We start from the raw sequence: 18,027 nt of genomic DNA, 5'->3' as shown, positions 1-18,027 counted from the left end.
ACCTCAGCATTGGATAGTGACAGTAAAGCACATTCCAGTCCATGCCCATCCAGTTCCTCTCCTGTACTGAGGCTACAGGGCTCTGGTCTGAACAGGGCAGTGCTTTGAGAGGGCCCAGGAAATTCCCAGGAAAATTCAGGTGGGGAAACAAAGGGGGGAGCGGGCGGGGTTTGGGGGAAAAAGCTTCACGACCAATCACATTGAACCGTGTAGACAGCTTAAGCTAACACAGCGCAACCGCCTTCACTTGCACCACAATCACAAGTGAACGAAAAAAGAAACAAACGAAAACCAGAGACTGCTAAATAAAAGACACTTGTAAAAAAACAAACAAAAAAAAAACAACATTGCTGAGATCAACACCAGTCAGCTGAGACATGTCACATAGATTAGTGGGATTAGTTTACTTCATGCTCACTATGTGTACAAGAAAAAGGTTAACTATTGAAACATAAACAACGGGAGATCCCTCCCTTTCCAACACAGGCTAGACGTCAACAGCAAGCACTCCATGCATGCATATAAACTCCAGACAGGCAGGTTACGCATCAATAAAAGGATATAAAAAAATTAAAAAAAACTGATAAGCTATGAAGCAAAAAGGAGGGTGCAAAAAAATAAAATAAAAAATGCGGTTCAAAGTGCACATCATCACATAGAGTAGCTGGACATCAGTGGCTTCCTACTTACTTCCATATTGCTGTCTAGTGATCCTGCACTGCTGCGCCGGCCACGCTTGCCTGCCCGGGACATGCAATACCACAGATTAGAGATGGAGAACACACCTGGGTCAAATATAGAGCTGTGCATGTGTCCCTCCTGCCTAGGGGGCGCTACGAGGCATGTGAAGGCTCAGCAGGCTGACACAGTTCCATCTGGGGGGTGGGGGGGTCTGGGAATAAGGAGGGGTGCCAGAGGGGAAAGTGGGTGGGGTGGGGGGGAGCGGGGGGAATCTAGCCGGCGTTGCTTGGAAACTGAGTTTGGGGAAGAGCAGGCCAATGCTACAGCTCCTCCAGCCGCACTGCTCAAAGGAGAAGCTACTGTGCATATCTATAGCTGAAGTTTGAAAACTGGCAGGACACCTTCGTTTGCAGTACAAGGCAAGATATTCCCATAAGAGGAAACCATGGGGGCTAGCCGCTGTCACAAAGCACTGATTTGCCTTTTGAAAAACCCCAGTGGCCTCCTAATGAAACCAGGGCCACCCACCAAGGGCAGGAGCCGGATTCTGAGCTCAGGTGAAACAGCGCAGTGGCCAATGCACATAACGCGTAGGACACAAACACGGGTGAGGGCGAAGCAGGCTGTGTGAGTGACATTGACAACAATGGCTTGATCCAAAGAGTACACACACAGCCAGTGGACAAATGACTTGGCACACACAAGAAACAAATCAGCAGGTAGCCTTCCCCTGGTGAGGTTTACAAAATTCCCCATAACCAAAAAAGTAAAAACAACAAAAAAAAACTAAATGTGATGGGACATGGAAAAAAAAAAACTGAGGGAAGGACCTCAAAAACAACCTGTGTAATCTATCAGACAACTGCCATGAAGGTAACAGGCCATGTGTTTTAATGATGAAAATGACCAATCAACCAGCCTTGCGATGCTTTTTAAATTCAATAGAAAACTGAACAGACCACAGTGAAAGCCACTCACTCACAAATACTGCTGGGTGAACTGAAAAGCTCAGAGCACTGAGGCCTTGAGGGAAGAAAGCTTGAACTCGAGTGGATTTCATCACCTAGCCAAGGATGGTGAGCTGACAGCTAATTGTAATCTGGACCAGTATCAGAAAGTCTCTTACAAGCTTAGTTCAGTGTAGAAGATTTTCAGATGTGAGTACTGCATTGAAAAAGGTTCAGTACATTTTAGTATTCTGAGGAAGATGGGTTACACGTTCAGTCTTGGGGTTACCAAGGCAAAGACCCTCATTTGGGCTTTAATGGGGTTTCCTTTTATAAATACAACCACATACAAGACAGCTGGCCTGTATTTACCAGATATAAATAATGATATAATCAATGACAATGCCAAAGGCAATGTCAATGGTGACAAAATGTTTCAGATTATCTATCAGATGAACTATATCTGTGTTAGCAATATAAGCAAATCAGAATATGCTACTGTGAGCTGGCATTAGGCAATTAACTTGAACTGTAAAGTCGAAACAACGATCAGCTGATGTTGTGGTGTAGAATGTTCATCCCAAAAAAAGAATGTGAAACTCATCCATGAGATGGTCATGATAGCCAACAGGAATTAGTGAACGTCAAAAAAAGAACAAGAAGACAACAATCAGATGTTTACATACAGGCAATGAAACGGTCTGTAGCTAGCTTACTGTTTAAACAACAAAGGTAAAAAAACCTTCATTCTATTTCATTCATCAGAACAAAAACAAAAAAAAAAAAAAAAAAAAAACCACCACACAGAGAAAGCCACAGCTCAGACTCAGCTGGCAGCCTAAGATTCGGTGTATGGAGAATGCAGGCCAAATCCCAAAAACAAGCGCACGGCGCACTTGCCACCCACTTGAGTCAGCAACACAGCATTTGCCCTATCGCTGGCGGGGACGCCGAAAACCAGTTTAAACCAGACGCTGTGATTTATCGGCAGCATCACAAACAATCCCAGCGGTTTGCATTCTGCAGGGAACCGCTTCAATTGGTCATTCTTCTTCATTGCTGCAGGGTGGCTCTGTCTGAAAGGGGAATTTAGGAACATTGATTTCTCTGCTCTCCACTCGTCGTAAGAAACCTTCGCAGGAGGCTGTTACAGGAGTCTGAGGCACCACACCAATCGGTGTGTGAAACTGCATGGGGTCCATCTCTGTCCTCAATCACTCTCTGCTCTGAGCTTACAAGGGCTTAAGGCCCAATATGTTGCTTCTTAGAGGGTTTCCTCCGTGGGAACCTGGCTGAGAAACGTGGAACAGCTTTCACATGAAAACAACAACAGTGGAAAAAAAGGTTTGTCTATTTAGGGAGAGAGCGTCATGCCAGTGTCCAAATGGCGTCTACTCTACAGCACTCAGAGGGAGCAGGAATCTGCCTGGCATCAGCCTGGCATCGGAGGGCGAGGCAGGCATTGCGGGCGCGACGTACAAACGTGCGAGTGACCTGTGACCTCACCTGCTTCAGAGAGGTCCCTCAGCGAGCTGCTGAGGGCGCTGCGCTTTAGCCCCTCCCCCATGGCGTAGCTGTCATCCAGGCTGGCGCGGCTCAGGTTCCCGTTCCCCGCCTCCTTCTTCAGGCCAGAGCTCTGGGACATGCTGGGCCGGACCACGCCCTTCTGCTTCTCCAGCTCCGCTGTGGGGGGCGGGAGGGGGGGGGGGGGCACTGGGGTCAGAATGTTGCCACGAGCACGGGACTCTCCAAAAAAACTGTGCAATCTACCATCTACTCTAATACTGTACATTTGTGAACTACAACTTTTTCCTGACCTTTTCTCTTTCCTTAATTACATTACAGGCATTTTGGCATACACTTTAAAATCCAGAGTAAACAGCACAAAAACAATTGCTTAGATCAGCAATTAAGTCCAGTAGCAGCTGTTTGTTTGCTGGTCGATGAATCTCTCTTGCCAAGTATGTTACACCCTCTAAGATGCACAAATTAAACTCCTCAAACACCGAGCCCAGAGAATGCACAAGTACTGCTACACCGGCAGCTGCAGAGGAGCTCATTTGCGTGTACAGAAAGGTTTCTTCGGTTTCATGGAGGAATAGGTTATGTGGGAAACGTCTGCTTACACTCTATCCTGTATTTTTCCATTTCCTGGACCTCGGCGATAGACTCCCGCAGGTCGTCTGTGAACTTCTTGCGGTCCTGGGGGTTGGGGGCATTGAAGTTGATGAGGACTTTGATGTCTGCACCTGGGATGGCCGATGTAAGCCTGACTCCATTGGGGTAATCTGGGAAATAAACAAAGTGAGCTATTAAACACAGCACATTCCAGAGTGCTCAGCCAAGGGAAATAAAAAAGATCCTGTTCTTCAAGCGAGCAAAGCAAAGGTCACAGAAAGTAAACAGAGGCCCAAGTCACTTCCTTTTCCAGTTATAATAATCACTGGTGCATGCGAATGCTGTAACACACGGAGACACGCATGGAGATGAGGTAACCCAGCTGATCTGAGATCAGGGAGACTGATACTTACACTGGTTCTCAAACAGCATCACCTGCATCCCGTACAGAGAGAAGGACTGCCTGAAGCTGTACGTCACTGAGTTTTTCTTCTTCTGGAAAATCTTTGTGACCTAAACAGGAGCCACAGGGACATTTAGGACCCCACCCGTTTTTATGGTGACATTTATGAAATGCTGCAAGGGTGAATTTACATCAGGAAATGGGTGAAGCCCTGGACACAGTCCAGTTTTACCCCAGACTAAGGCCCCATAATAATCATTATGCCCTTGCTATGATGAATTTGTTTAAATTGGCTAAATAGCTTGGCTCTTGCAGTGTCAGGTGCTAAAAAGCTATAAAAATGGTTTTGATCAGAAGGCCAATTTCTGGCAGTTTTCTTATTTCAGGTCAGCATATTTTTAACCACATTTTTGTTCACCATTGGGTTTTATTAACTGATGAGACCTACTGCCAAGAAGTATTTTCTAAAACCAACCAATCAACCTCCCCCCCGTCTAAATACTGCATAATCCACGGATTCCAACTGTACATCATTTAAAATGCATATACTGTGCATTCCAGGATTGTTAAGGCAAGCAGAAAGGCCTGAAAAACAATGCATAGATATGAGCTGCAGGTACAGAGCAATCCATGGTGCAGCAATGGGGTTGATAAGACAAAGGGAGAGAGAGCGCCCTCATACCACAAGCAGGTCGTTGAAGAGGAAGATCTCCCGCTGATGAAGGCCCAGTTTCTGGGGCTTGTTGGGGTCCGGGACCTCGAACAGCCTGCAGTAGCACACCAGTCTGCGGTGGGGCAGAGACAGAACCTGCGGAGACAGAGAAGAGACCCAGATCCCACACGCCATCAGACCACACCAGGGAGCGCTGCTCTCTTCCTAATGGCTCTGCTTCTGCTGGAGATTAGCGAGAGCTTTCAAATGTGAACACGGCTCCTTGGTCTTGCTAGCATGATACTTGCCAATGATTGAACCCCCGAGAAATCCCAATACGGCATCATGCCAGTGATTTATCTCTGCTCCACCATTAATGCGCTAATTGGCAGATCCCTCTGCAGGCAGTTTCCTCTCACGGATTTGTTTAGACACTGAAATAGAGGGACTGCAGTAATCAGGGAAGTACCCTTGGAGCGCTTCAAAAGCCAACTCTCCTGCTATTCAATGCTACTAATATTTTGCCAATACAATGTCAATGTCTTCAACCAATTATTTTAGGATTACTCTAATTATTAACATAATCATACATAAAAAGAAAGAATGGGTCAAACTAAATAAACCATGACTTTCAAAGGCCATTAATTGAGTTCATAAATCCTTTATCAGCAAAGTAGTGTTTTAAGAGCTTGGTAAGACCAAATTCTTAGGTCATCAACTGTAGAGGTTTCCTTGGCTTACTAGGCTCTTTGTGATTTCTCATCAGTGCTCTTTCTTCTTAACAATATTCCAAACAATTGATTTTGGTTAGCCTATAGTTTGGCCTATGTCTCATCCGGTTAAATAAAAGCCCAGAATGTGCACTTTAACCACATTCATTTTTTGATTACAAATCTAAAATGGTGGAGTACAGAGCCAAATCAATAAGGAAATATGCCTTTTCCCTAAACATTATGCAGCTCACTGTATGTGATATATAAAGAAATTATTATGAAAATAAAGAAGCATCATTCACTAGGGGATTTAAAATATTCCTGAGCATGACCATCTACTGTGCTGACCTCCTGGAGCTCATCCAATCCCGTTTGTCAGTTGTAAGCTGTGTGTGGCTATATAAGCGTCTGTACTGTGTCACCTGCAGCCCATGTGCAGACCTGATCTGTGTGGTCTAGCGCAGTGTTTTCTTGGCAGCAAGTGATGACCTCCATCAGACTTTATAAGCTGCGCTCAGCCCATAGTCCGTAAACAGCAAAGTTCACCGCCGCTGTGGAATTTAATTCTGTCGGCTGTGTAATAATGTAAGCTGGAGGCTGTTCTGTTCACCTCTGTCTCAGCAACGTGAGAGAGGGGAGCAAGTCATTAGCTGGCCAGGTGATATATAGTCACACAGTACTCCTATAATAATGTTTACGTGTTGCATGCCAATTTGAAATATATTAAGCTTGGGCCAATAATTTAAGAGACAAGGAAATGAAAGGGAACAAGGGAAACAGAGACCATACTTACACAGCCAAGGCCGTGGTGCAGAGATCCAATCTGGAATAAGAGATGAGAGAGAGGTTAGAGAGATTCAGATCACCTCTCCATGAAGAACAAAAGATGCGGAGGCAGGAGGGGGTTCCGCCAATACTCAGTGTGAGTCTTTTAGGAGGGGCACCCTGGAGGGAAGCTAACAAGGAGATGAGGGGCTGTAGAGGGTGACTAGAAGGAGGAAATACAGCAGCACTTCACTGTCTGCAGTGCGCTGGAAGACGTGTGGGAGTGATGAGGCAAAGTGAGAGACACTAGGGAGGCATGGGAGGAAGAAAGACTTCCTGTCTTTTTGAGTGACACCGTCACATTTACAACATTGAAGGCTGAATCTCACTTTGCAATCATTGCTTGATGGCTTGCCATTGTGCTGTCCTCATGTTTAAAATCACCATTTAGCCTGGACTTCAATTCTTTCCGCCCTCTCCCCCTTCAACCAGTATTGTCTGCATGGCACAAATGGGCATTTAAGGTTGAATAATATTCCTGGGCTGATCCCAGGACACTTCTACATGTCAGTGTGACTGGCGCGATCCCATTCTTCTTTACAGGCACATTAACGGGAGCGGACGCTCCTTGACTTTCAAGGGCTCTGGAAACATTAAGCTCACCCACCGTGAAGGGCTCAGATGACAGAGAAAGAGGGAGAGGGGAGGACAGAGGCAGAGAGACAGAAAAAGTGAGAAAGTGAGGATACATCTCACGTAATGGTGAGGCAATGCCGAAGGATTGTTTGCGCCTGTGTTCAGTTGGGAGGGCTCTCAGTGAGTAATCCGGGCCTAGCCCATCTGACAGCCCTCCGGTCGATTACCACTGCGCCTCCACAATGTCAGCCCGTCCTCAGCGGCTCCAGGGCGTATTTTTTAAGAGCCTCTGGTGGAGTCTGCTTGGCTAAGGATGAGGGGGGAGGGGGGAGGATTTCGGGGGAGGTGGGGGTCAGGGTCAAACTCACCGGCTTCTTCCCCACAATCAGCTTCTCCACCTTCTGCACCTGGGACACGTGATCCTCGTTGGTCTTCAGCTCCCGCTTGCGGATCCTCTCATAAATCCCGATCAGCATCTCCCGAGGGATGTCCTCTCCGTCATCCACCCCTGAGAGACAGAGAGCTGCTCATCAGCACACACACACATGTATACACAGCCCACATACATAATCACACTCTTATATACTCACACACATACATTAACACATATACACAGCACATATACATAGTCATACTCATATACTCACACACACATACATTAACACATATACACATACCCTCTTCCTCACACACACAGCACATATACAGTCATACTCATATACTCACACACACATACATTAACACATATACACATACATGCTATTATATACTCTCACACACATAACACATACAGTGCATAAACACACTCATACACACACACACACACACACACACACTTACACATGGCCTGGAGTAAACACACAAATGCACACAGTAAGCACACTGACATTGACAGCTCACTGCTGCAGGGTATTCCCTACAGCATCATGTCTGAGGGGAACTGTTCAACATAACAACTCTCCGGGTCAGTTTCCTAATTACTGCTGCTCCAGCAGGCAGAAAAATTAGTCAGTCATGCTCAGCAACTCCTCTGCAATGAGCTCAAACTGAAATAAACACCACACAGGATTTTAGCACCCTGATTACTCTGTCTCAGCCAAGACTCACAAAATGTAAATACCTTTTCTGAAGGGCCTATTAATCAAACCAGAAGGCATGCAGAAATTCAATTAGAATTTTTTTTCAAGTGCCTTAAAAATTTAAGCAACAATAAAACAGTGAAGGGGCATGACAAAAGGACTTTGGGTTTTTTTTTTTAACTGGGACCGTGACGCTGCCTCTCACCTCTAAGGTTCTTCACAAAGTCCTCGAGCTTCATCTTGCGCTCTGGCTTGACATTGGGGCTGTACATGTCTGTGTTGAGGAGGATGATGGCAAAGGCGAGGATGAAGATGGTGTCTGGGTTCCTGAACTGCCGAACTACCCCGGGATTGCAGATGCAGTAACGCTGGCTGAGGAGAGGCCAAAGACATTCAAAATGACCCTGCTGTACTATGATGCAGAAATGAGAACAGTCTTCAGTACCAGAAAGATTGGTACCCGACCGAAAAATGACCTGCTGCATGTAAAACTATGCTCAAGTGGACTAAAATAACAACGTGACAATGAAAAACTCCCTTACGTTACAGGAAAAAAAAATCAATAAAAGTAATTATTTTTTTCCTGTACATAGTTTGTCCCTGGAATAATAAAAGCCATTAATATAGAGAAGAAACATTTCAATCCATGACCTCTGGTCATTTAAATGATATGCTTAATCTTCTGGCTGATGTGATGTGTGCATATTTTTAAAGCTCCACCCCATGCCCCTTAATGGCCATTTTGGGAGGACTCCAGCACACCAGACAGCAGGTCCAACATAATATTTGGAAGCGTTGGGGTCAGAGATCACATAACCCTTTCCCCATTTGCCGTTATGACTCTACTAACCCATGCACAGCGACGTTTATTCAGGTGAGAAAGCAAAAAAAGAAAATACAATAAAAAATAAAATACTGCTGCCTTTCTGACCGCTGATCAAAATACAACATAACATTCTCTTCTGGAATAACAAGCACACAGTTTTCTGATCAAAGCAATCAAAGGTGGGCAAACTAAACAAGAGTAAAATGACTTTACAGAGTTATAAAACAAAACGGCTTGATCTCCCCAAAACAGTTCATCTAAGATTGACTGAGCACGACTTTTGCTAACTGAGGCAAACCAAAGAGAGCCATAACTCCTTGAAGCAATCTAACACTGCCTTAGATTGAAAAACAGGCCTATAATAATTATGGTCAACTAAACAGCAGCTGAATGGGAACGGACTTCATAAATATACCTGTGTTCAAATTGGTTTCAGTTATAAACAAAAATATAAAGGTGGCTACGTAGTGCAATGGATAGGAAACTGGGCTTTTAACTCCAAGGTTGCAGGTACAATTCCAAGGTGGTGAGCTGCTGTTGTATCACTGAATAAAATGCTTAACCAGAGCTTCACTAAAACATCTAACTGTATAAATTGATTGTATATACAAGAATGTAAGCTGTGCAAGTCACACTAGATAAGAGCATCACCTAAATGCCTGTAATGTAAATATATAAATATATTTATGTGGTTTTTTCCATGCTGCACTGTATGCCTTATCCCCTCAGCATGATTATGCTGTATGATTTGAAGTTATTTTTAAGTAATGAAGACAACCACTACATAAATGTTACAGCTATATACGTTGGTCGCTTTGGCCACAGTGTGTGGTTTACTCCACCTGTAGGCCTCGATGAGCCTCTCCACCTTCTGCGCTTCACCCTGGACTCTGATATGGGCCTGGAACTTTCTGAGGGCTTCGTCCAGCTCCATCCCTGAGAAGTCCATCTCGTCCACGACGCAGCTGCGGAGGAGATCAACCACGGCTCAGCAAATCTACTGCGGCTTCCTGGTGCAGTCTGGAAGGGCTAGACCGTTTCATTTCAGACTGAACTGAGCAGACTTCTCGAACAGCCGCACTAGACTCTAGTACAGAGTAAATTTCCAGTGTCGTTATCACAATTCGTAGAATTTGAAGCCAAGTGCCTTTTGTAAATTACTGTCAAACTGACACATATGGGTATTCGTAGCCTTATCCTCACTAGAATCTTTATGAGTTCTGTCAATGAGGATTTGCTGTGAGGTGCAAGTGTTGACTCACTGGTGTTTACACACTGAATCCCTGACAGGCCTGCAGCCAGCTACAGAAAGAGACTGCAGAGGCCTTGAGACTGGCTCTCCTCCACGGTCCCTATAGTGCTCAGCTCAGACAACAGGAATCCAGAACTCCATACAGCTTCCCATCCATGGCCCCCAACAAGAGGACATCACACAAATCACTTCTCTAAGTATGCACCCAAGAGTCTTTGTTGAAACACTTGGCGGTTAGGAGCACCATAGTTTTTGCTATCACAGTTTTGCTGAGAGAGAGAGAGTAAACTGTAATTAAATTCATGTGTCAGCACTGTGGATACTGTCTGGGTGGAGTCTGACAAATGATCTAGCACTCTGAAGGCAAAAGAGAAAAAAAATTGATTTGGTGGAAATGTAACTGCAATATAGCAACAAAAAAAAACACAAAAAAGACATGCATATTTCATAAGGTGTGTTAAAATTCTATGTGGGACCACATCACTGAACATATTTCCACAACTGCATAAAGGAACACATTTGGTTATTTTGAAAACAGCAGAAGTTGCGCTTTATCTCATGAATATTACAGAGCAAAAACAAGCTCCCCGATTCAGAACGAATCTAAAGATAAAAGCTGAATGGTGGCCACTGTGCTTCTATGTGCAGTGCAGCAGGAGATTCAGGAATGGAGAGCTCTCGGCTGATTGTGCTGCAGTGATCTTACTCACTGAGTAATACGCGATACTCACTCTAGGACGTCCCTGTTGAACTGTTTCTGTCGATTACCCAGAAACTCCCCGATCATCTGCCGGCTCAGGCCTTTCCGCTGGAGCAGGAAGTGAGCCACGCCCACAGGCGTATCTGGGACGAATCCTCTCTCGATCAGGTACTGGATACCCTTTTCTGGCTTCCTGCGGGAACAAGATAAACAGCACTCAGCATTCGGAAGGTGAAAATGCGTGTCGTGGCATGGAGAGGGTTGGTGCTGCATACATGATTAAAATGGCCCCAAAGGCATCAGGCTGAGCGGTATTAGAGCAGACCCACACTAACCCCTCTAAACAGCAGAAACAGGCTGCCCAGCCAGCCTCTGTGACACGGGGCCATGCAACCACACACAGGCCTGTACAGAAGCCTGCAGCCACATCTCTCATTCTAAAATAAATAACTTGAAATAATTTATAATTTGGCATAAATCCTCATGATACTGTGTATTATTAAACCTGTTTTTCTTTGGACCTCAATCTGGGGTTTCAAGAAACTGAACAGCAGATTTAATATATTTTCGGTATCTCACAATGCAAAGAGTCGATACGTCTCAGGGAAAATACCTTTAATAACGTCAGATTCATATAGAATCGATATCAACTTATTAAATTTTGACCAATTCTGTTTACTGTGAAAAATGCTGGCATGGATTGACATAAAACATGTTAACCCTTCTAGGTACATGTAGGTCCTGAGGTTTGGACTTATCAATGTGTGCCACACAGGGTCTCACAGAAAAAACCCAATTAAAGTTGAGTAACTTAAATAAAACAGCACACACAGCACTGTCTGCAGTCTCCCATTGGCCAAGATTCCTAATGGTGCATTTATCATCACCTACGCTGACTTTATACTCCAGTTTCCCAGTGACAGGGATATAATTCAGTACATGCCTGCCAGAGAGTGGCTTTGGAACGAGGGCTGCAATGAGACTGCATTTCTTAATGCCACAAAACCATGATTATTTTTTTAATGGGGCAAAGCGACCTGTTATTTATAAGGGTCTCACCTTTTAAAAGGCCTACATATCCTTCAGCAGCCTCGCTTAACAACAATAACAGGCTTTAATTCTTGACCAACCAAGTTTGCTTCGAAAAATAGAGAACAATCTTATCATGTCACCAATAAGCTCAGGTGCCGATACATATGTTCTGCATGCATAACAATGCGTCATAATGTGTCATGTTATTACCAGAATAAAAAACAGGACTATAACCATCAACTGCATCCATAATGCAATATTCACTTAACAAATATGGTGTTACTCAGTCACACACCATCTAACACATATCGCCATTTAAAAGAAAATTTCCAATGAATTTCTGCAGCCGTAAAGTACATACACATATTTATAATCTGATACAATTGGAATCATTTTACAGATGTGATCAAATAAACTGTAAATATTAATTAAAGACACTGACTAATCAGGAACATTAAAAATAATAATACACAGAACCCAGGTATGAGATATTATCATTACTCAACTTCACTTGCTACAGACTTTTATATCAAAATCTCGACAGTGCAAATATTAATGGGAACTGTAGTGAGCACTTCTAACTGCTTATGGTTGATAACTAACCATTTAATCCATTAATTTACATGACTTTAGTAAGATCTGTATAATTCCAGTAGTTGCATAGTTCAGATATTTAATATATTCATTACTACATTATAAAAAACTGCTGGTTTCATTTGTGGAGATAATTATAAATGTATAACTATATTTTATTGTCTGAAATACTGTGAGGCCAATTCTACGGCATCATAATGAATGCCACTCTGACCAATACAGGATTGTAAGTTCTGAGAAACTTGGTTCAATACCAAATTGTCGATAAACATGACTGCACTCTAGCTCAATGGTATTGTGTCACAGCTCAACAACCTCAGAAACTGCAGACTTAACAGTTATGAAATAACCCTCAGCTTCAGCTGCAGTGCAGTCCTGACTGGGCTGAGGAGAGCGAGCTAGGCGTTAGGGGCTTGCACGTACTTGTTGAAGAGGTTGAGGCCGATCCTGTAGTGCCTCTTGCGGATGATGTCGTTGCTGAAGGCGGGCGAGTCCCAGCTGTTGCGGGTCTCCTTGTGGTAGGTCTGCTTGCTCAGGGTCTGCTCCCTCAGGCTGTCCCTGGACGAGGACTCCGAGCTGCAGTTTATGGTGTCATTGGAGTTGGAAGTGCTGTTGATGCTGTCGTTGTCCCCGTCTGAGAAGTCCGACTCGGATTTGCTTTGCCGGTTGGCCGTGCCGTTGATGGCCAGGTGGCTCTCCAGCTGCCGGGGCCTGTGCCTGGTGGGCTCGTCGTCCCGGGGCGGGCCCCTGGGGGGCAGCCCGTGAGAGATGTGTTTGGGGCTGCCCTGCTGGCTGGCGATGCCCCGGTCGTAGGCGTTCTGCCTTTTGAGGGAGCCCCTTTCGGACCGGTCGCTGAGCTCCACCGAGCTGTCGCTGGGCGGCTCTATGGTCAGCAGGGGCAGGTGGTCCACCCTCAGCCTCTGGTCCTGGCACTCCAGAGACGGGGTGCTGCGGCAGCTGGTGTCCGTGTCGCCCTTGTCGTCCTTGTGGGCCATGGACCAGTACTCCTGGGAGGAGTTGAGGGAGCGGAGGCGGAGGTCTGACTCGGTGCTGGACGGCCGGTCCACCGACTGGGACAGCGGGATGGGCGGCGAGAGCTCCTCCTCGTCGATATAGAGCGTCACGTCGCTGTAGGAGGCCGTCATCTCGTCCAGCTTGCGGTGGTCGGCGCTGTGGGAGGGCTTGACCTGGTAGGCCACCTCCCTCTCCATGTCCGGGTGCCCCCTGACGGGCTCCGGCTGGCCCTCGTCCCCGTGCAGGCTGCGGCAGTTGAGGGCGTCGTCGATGGACTCGGCCAGGGACTTGACCTGCCGCGAGAAGGCGTCCTCCAGCTCGGTGATGGCGTCGTTGAAGTCGTTCTGCGCGGCGGGCTGCTTCATGTTAGCAGGGACCAGGTCCCCGCACTCCGACTGCACCAGAGCCCCGATCTTGGTTCCGTCGTCAGTCAGCGAGACCTGCTTGCCCTCGAAGTAGGAGCTGTGGACTTTTTCAGGTCCTTCAAAGGAAAACTGCATTCTCATATTGGACAGGACGATGCGTCTGGACATGCGATTCTCCGACATCGAGCTCCTGAGCCGCTCGAAATTCTTGTTCATCTGATACTGGCGGAAGGCCGTCTGGATGGTTCGAGCCGCATGTCGCGTTATGAATCGTCCTCCATATTTACGCTCTAGCATCTCCACCTGAGGAAGAGAAGGTGAGAGACAATAAAGTTAAGGCACGAAACAAGAGTATAATTACATACGGTAGGTGATAAACACATCTTCAGCATTTTATCATATTCTGCGCAGATGACAGTTGCTGTACTGGTGCCAATTTGGTGGAGTTATTTTTAACTGGCTGATGTGTCTGCCACTAATTTAGAAACAACAGACCTTGAAAAGCAGTAGTGACTACAGAATGCAACATATATGCTATTTCCTCAGCATGTACATTTATGACAAAAACATCTTGTAATGAGTAAAGGTACACCGATTAAAAATAGTTAAGATTTTAATAAGAACTATATAAAGTTAATTAATGAGAACTAATAAACTAACACTTTTAATTAGTGTGCCTTTAGTAATTACAAGATGCTATAAATGTATGTCCTTAGGAAATAAAAAGAATGAAACTTTGGTCAGAGCTGAATGTTTCTGTTTCACATTAAGTAATCATCATTCCATTCCGAATATGAATGGAATGATTCCTGGAACAAGACTGTCTAAATTGTCTTCATAAAGCTAATTTCCATGGTCAGAAATGGAGCCTCTGTTTCAGTTCACACAAATTCTTGCAACAATCATGATTATTCATTTACTCATATCATCATATCCTGTGTTTGTTTCCTCAAAGCAAATCTGAGAAGGAAATGCAATAGAGGGAACGCTATTTAAAGCTTAGAAAGGAACTGCTGTATAAGACAACCAACAGCATCAGACAGTACTTAGAACTGAGCATTTAAAGAATCAGCATTACAAAACCCAAAATAACTCCAGATCACTCATTTTTCACAGATGATTTGATCACTGGTGTAACAATATAATGCAAGAAATGTTGGGCTTTTTGCACTAAAATCATTTTTCCATATTGAATATTACAAAACTGAAGGTTTGCCAGAAAGCAAAACCAATTATTTTTGAGTCAGGGCAGTTATTAAATGGTGAACGGGCCAAGGATGAGAGAGCTGCAGCTCCAGCGGTGGTGTGGATGAGGAGATCGCTCCCTAACCGCCCCCACCCCCCTTCTGCCTGCCTTCACACAGTGAGTCAATTAGAAGACCAGCCTCTCTTTTAAATGAACTGGAAGGCTCATCACATTCAGTAGCACCCCGCCCCTCCCAGGGGACCGCCCTCAGCAGCGGGGCCAGCACGACACCATGTGAGCCCTCTTAACGGCTCTCTGAACTGCTGTTCACTGATTGGCTGCGCTGCGGTGAGGTGTGGAGAGATGGTCGAAGGCACGGAGGCAGCATTACCTCTTTTTCAGCTATCAATTACTGATTTTATTTACTGCGTTCTTATATGTAAACACAATAAAAACACAAATAACCACCCGGACCACCATGAAGCACATGAGCCTGGCTGGCAGTGCCAGCATAAGGTAGTACTGCTCAGGAAGCTGGGCTTATAACTGCAAGGTTGTACAATTCCCAGGCCCCACTGCTGTTGTTCCCTTGAGAAAGGTGCGTAACCTGAACTACTTCATATCATACTGTATAAATAGATGTAAAAGAATGCAAGTGTAAGGTCTTCTAAAATATGAGTGTCAGCTAAATGCATTAAAACTGTAACATGCTGTAGAGATGCCGTCGTTTCCCATAGGAACACCACCGACTCCCCAGCCCCATGGATCTGTGAAATGGACGATTCCATATTAACGACATGTGAAAAGGCACGGATCCAAGGGGCTCTGGGGAGGGGGTGGGGCAGCTCCCAGCACACAGCCTAACGGGCAGCGGCGTTACCTGCTTGTCCTGGAGGTCGGTGGAGAGCTCATAGCTCTCGGAGAGCGAGCGCGAGCGCTTGATGGCCTCCTCCTCGGCCTGTTTGCGCAGGATGGACTGCGAGTGCTGGAGCTTGGGCCGGCGCTGGCGCTGGGGCCCGGGCAGGGCCGGGTGGCCGTAGAGCGGGGCCTCGAAGTGATCCGGGCTGAGGATGCCGCCGCGCGTCACGGGGCCTCGGCTGTACCCGGCGCCGCTGTCCAGAGAGGGGTCCGACTCAGCGCACGCGGCGTCACCTTCCACGCTAAAACGAGACGGAGACGGGACACCCGGTCACTTACTGTGCACGTCCTCACACCCCAACACTTCAGTTTGATCCTAAGCAAACGGCTAACAAACCTTAGCGCACATCAAAGAGCTATTTTTGTGTACGTTTAAATGTCAATGTAACTGTCAAAGAACAGCAAAGAACAAACCACACAGGTAGCAGAATCCACAGCCCAATGCATATTACTCCAATGTGACTGCAATGTGACCCACTGAAAGGGAGGAACCGTCATCATGACAACGCATTCCATACCAATTCTACGTACCAAGCACTATACCTGAAGGCAATAATGAGATGGCACAAAAGGAACAGCATGACAAACAACATTCCAGAGAAACTGAACAGTGCACAGTACTTCCTTGAGGTTGTGACTAGTGGCTTCTCCAATTAGGGCATACGTATGACACGATAGCACTCGACTCCCAGGAAGCACCCATTAAGAAACAAGTTAAACAGCTTAAACCTTTCCTTGTGTCGCCCGAAATCTGAGTGAAAATATGACACACTGGCCAATCAGCGCTGCGTGAGAAAAGAAAAGCTGTAACCACACTGTACTGTACCTCATCTGCTTCTGTGACCACAGAGCAAACAAACATAAATCAGCTGTCAGGAGTGATTACACAGCAGCAAAGCACTGTTTCCCAACGCATAGCATATTAATGAGATAACCCACCTTTCCCATTCACAGGATAAATTCAAAACAAATCTTTTCTTTTCCCGCAGCCGTGAGTGATTATTTCTCTAGGCTAGACTAAAAGCTATGCGCTTCCTAAAAGTCCAAACTCTTCCTCCACACCCCGGCAGCCATTGTGATGACTGGAGAAGTCCAAAGTGCAATGTACCAAAGTGCAGCAGACACTCTGGCTATTATATCTTAGAGCAGGGCTGTCCAAGCCTTGTTCCTGAAAATCTACCGCGCTATAGGTTTTCAATTCAACCCTAATTTTACACACCTGATTTTACTAATTAGCAGCTCAAAGAGATCTCTTGCTGTTGAATGAGGTGTGCTGGTGTAAAAACCTACAGGACAGTAGATCTCCAGGAACTGAGCAACCTTGTCTTAGAGAAACCAAAGTCTATTGCATCGATACTAGCGCAGGGATCAACATGATTTCATTTCATCGCCATTTATGGCAAACGCTTGCAGAGCCTCCAGATGGCGTTGTTATGTGTGTAGGCTATATTATGTGCATGAATGCAGACGCCAATGTGGACTCGAGTGCGGAGACAAAATCTGCTTTTCCACTCCCACAAAGGCCCATAGAAAGAAAGGGGTAGATTATTTCCATATGTGTGAATGATGTCATATTCAGTGGTCTGAATAACATTCAAATGTTTTTGACTCTTGTGAAAGTCAGATGCACTTCTATAGGGAAGTTGGATTACAGCCAATCGCACGGCTTATTTTTGCACAGTATGACACGCATCCCTTTCATTCTCTAGACACTCTTTGGAGTTACACAAAAACAACATGAAGCCTAAAGCATAGTATCAATTAAATTGTTGACCCAGAATGAATTGCATAGGTGGAATGCTTTCATACAAGAAAGCATGTCTAGAACCACTTGATTGCATTCATGCCTGTAAGTATGTATCTTATCATAGTATGTTAGCCATACCATACCCATGTATAAATCTAAATCATGTACAGGTGAAAAAAAACCTCATAGAACTCTCAGTGTCCTGGAAAACAGGTTTTAGGATAAGTTAGGATAACTCTCTTCCAGACAGAGTGATGCCAGAATACAAAACTCCTTCACCACAGAAAATTCCACATACCTCTCATTTCATTCCTACCTGGACAGTGGTGATGCAACACCAGTGTTATGCTCCACCCTCTCCCTAGCTGGCCATTCCCCCTCATAGGGCTGAGGAGGGGA

General features: G+C 45.4%; 1 protein-coding gene across 11 annotated transcripts in view; it reads right to left on the bottom strand.

Moving 5' to 3' along the window:
* The window catches only part of iqsec1b (IQ motif and Sec7 domain ArfGEF 1b), a 178,570-nt gene that overhangs the window by 5,515 nt on the left and 155,028 nt on the right, over positions 1-18,027 (bottom strand). For 10 of the 11 annotated variants that reach the window (XM_064305802.1, XM_064305803.1, XM_064305804.1 and 7 more), the window contains 12 exons: positions 15,844-16,123; positions 12,822-14,080; positions 10,804-10,965; positions 9,663-9,785; positions 8,200-8,366; positions 7,284-7,423; positions 6,308-6,337; positions 4,832-4,957; positions 4,160-4,259; positions 3,755-3,916; positions 3,135-3,311; positions 691-740 (listed from right to left, as the gene is read on the bottom strand). In XM_064305802.1, coding sequence (XP_064161872.1) covers positions 691-740; positions 3,135-3,311; positions 3,755-3,916; positions 4,160-4,259; positions 4,832-4,957; positions 6,308-6,337; positions 7,284-7,423; positions 8,200-8,366; positions 9,663-9,785; positions 10,804-10,965; positions 12,822-14,080; positions 15,844-16,123 — 2,776 coding nt within the window. The remainder of the gene's footprint in view (positions 1-690; positions 741-3,134; positions 3,312-3,754; positions 3,917-4,159; positions 4,260-4,831; positions 4,958-6,307; positions 6,338-7,283; positions 7,424-8,199; positions 8,367-9,662; positions 9,786-10,803; positions 10,966-12,821; positions 14,081-15,843; positions 16,124-18,027) is intronic. The other variant, XM_064305812.1, reaches the window with a different exon arrangement.

Source organism: Anguilla rostrata, chromosome 13 (genome assembly GCF_018555375.3).
Source record: "Anguilla rostrata isolate EN2019 chromosome 13, ASM1855537v3, whole genome shotgun sequence".
NCBI lineage: Eukaryota > Metazoa > Chordata > Actinopteri > Anguilliformes > Anguillidae > Anguilla > Anguilla rostrata.
Note: the sequence above shows the minus strand (reverse complement) of the source record. Positions and strands in the feature narration are given on the sequence as shown.